General features: G+C 37.1%; 1 protein-coding gene across 1 annotated transcript in view; it reads right to left on the minus strand.

The window, feature by feature from the left end:
• The window catches only part of LOC105681538, a gene marked incomplete at its 3' end in the record, with an annotated part of 4,075 nt that overhangs the window by 1,559 nt on the left and 809 nt on the right, over nucleotides 1-1,707 (minus strand). Inside the window, exons 2-3 of the mRNA XM_012391800.1 lie at nucleotides 643-992; nucleotides 95-360 (exon numbers count right to left, since the gene is read on the minus strand). Coding sequence (XP_012247223.1) covers nucleotides 95-360; nucleotides 643-992 — 616 coding nt within the window. The remainder of the gene's footprint in view (nucleotides 1-94; nucleotides 361-642; nucleotides 993-1,707) is intronic.

Consider the following 1,707-nt stretch of genomic DNA (forward strand, 5'->3'; position numbering starts at 1 on the left):
TCTCGGCCCATGTGTTCGTTTTGTGTATTTATTTTGGAAAAGTGGATGCCGATGATGTCTAGTTTTTCTGTTGTTTTAGTTATTATGAAGTTACCCTCGGTGTCTTTGGTGGTGTTGTGTATTGTTATACCTGCTTCTTGGATGAGGGAGGTTTCTTCTGAGGGCAATTTGAGAGGTGGGATGGGGCTTTGTCCTTTTGGTCTGAAGATTTGATTTGTTTGTGGGAACATGTTGGCTGAGTCGTTTTTGGAGATGTGTTTTATTTTATTTGTCCAGTAAGGGTTTATAGAGTTTGCGAATTCTTGTTTCATTTGTGCTTTTATTTTGTATAGTAGGTACTTTACGAATTCTAATTCTTCTCTTTTGTCGTAAGGATAGTTAAATTTTATATTGTTTATTTTGGAGAGTATGTAGCTTTTGTCTCGATGTAGCTCTTTTATTTTGTTGTTGATATAGGGCTCGCATGAATTTTTTTGTTTTATGTTTGGCACAGATTTTTGGAGAGCGATTTATGTATGTTTTTCTATTTCGTCTATGAATGAGTCGATTTGTCTGTTTGTTAGGTTGACGTTGTTGTAGATCTTTAGGTTTTGTTCGAGTATGTTTTGGAACTTTTTCCAGTCTGTCTTTTTGTAGTTGTACCTGGGTATCTCGGTCTGTGTTTCGAGTGTTAGGAGGTCAGATGTGTTCTTGCTTACGTGAAATATTAGGGCGTTATGGTCACTGTCATAGGCTGAAGTTTTGAGGGTGTTATCTGGACGTAGGTTTTGAAATTTTACTCGTGCATCTGCTAGGCATATGTCCAGATATGAGCGTCCTTTTAGATAAGAGGGTAGCTCGGAACTGTATAAGGTTGTTTTGTAGTGAATGCTTTTATTGTCTAGCCTGTTTCTAATGAAGTTGCCTCTCGTGTCGTTTGTTTCGTTTTTCCATCTCGTATGTTTTGCGTTCAGGCCGCCTGCTATTATATAGTAGTTTTCCGTTATATTGAGCTGTAAGAGTTCGAAAAGTTTATTGAATTCGTCGCTAAATTCTTTCTGGTTTCCGAGGGATGCGTAGGCTGCAGTGATAAACAAGTTTTCCTTATTGCTTATTTTTATTTTTATGATCGTTGTTTCTAGGATTTTGAAATTTGTTATTTTGCCATTTATAATTGTTTTGTGTTTTATGGGGTTTTTTATGAGGATTGCTGTTCCTCCTCCTTGGCTGGCATTCGGTCTGTCGTGTCTTGTCATGGAGTAGTTTTTGAAATGTACTTTGTGTTTTTTATTTAGTTTTGTTTCTGAGACGAGTACGATGTCGGGGGTTTCTTTATTTATTAGGGTTAGCATACTGTATCTTTTTTGGTTTGAAATTAGAGAGTTGGCATTTATTGCTATTATTTTCAGGTTTTTTAAGTTTAGTTTATGTGTTTTTTTGCTGTAATTGTTGGTTTAGTGGATTGTGGCATTTATCTCCCGCACTATTAAAATTGCTAAAGATGGCGCTGATCCTTTCTTCGTGTGTTGATAGTGTTTTTTTTATTTCATTTAATATTGCGTTTGTTGTTCTTTTAACGCTTGTAGTATACTTTTTTTGAAGTCTTCGATAACGTTTATAATGCTTTGTTGGGGGGTGTTATCGGTTGGGACTACAACCGACTAAAACCTCCACGATTACCGTCCCGGCTGCGATCGAGTGGCCCGGGAACCGGTGTGAGCGTTACAC

The sequence above is a fragment of the Bombus impatiens genome, unplaced genomic scaffold (assembly GCF_000188095.3).
Source record: "Bombus impatiens unplaced genomic scaffold, BIMP_2.2 scf_1209, whole genome shotgun sequence".
NCBI classification, from domain to species: domain Eukaryota; kingdom Metazoa; phylum Arthropoda; class Insecta; order Hymenoptera; family Apidae; genus Bombus; species Bombus impatiens.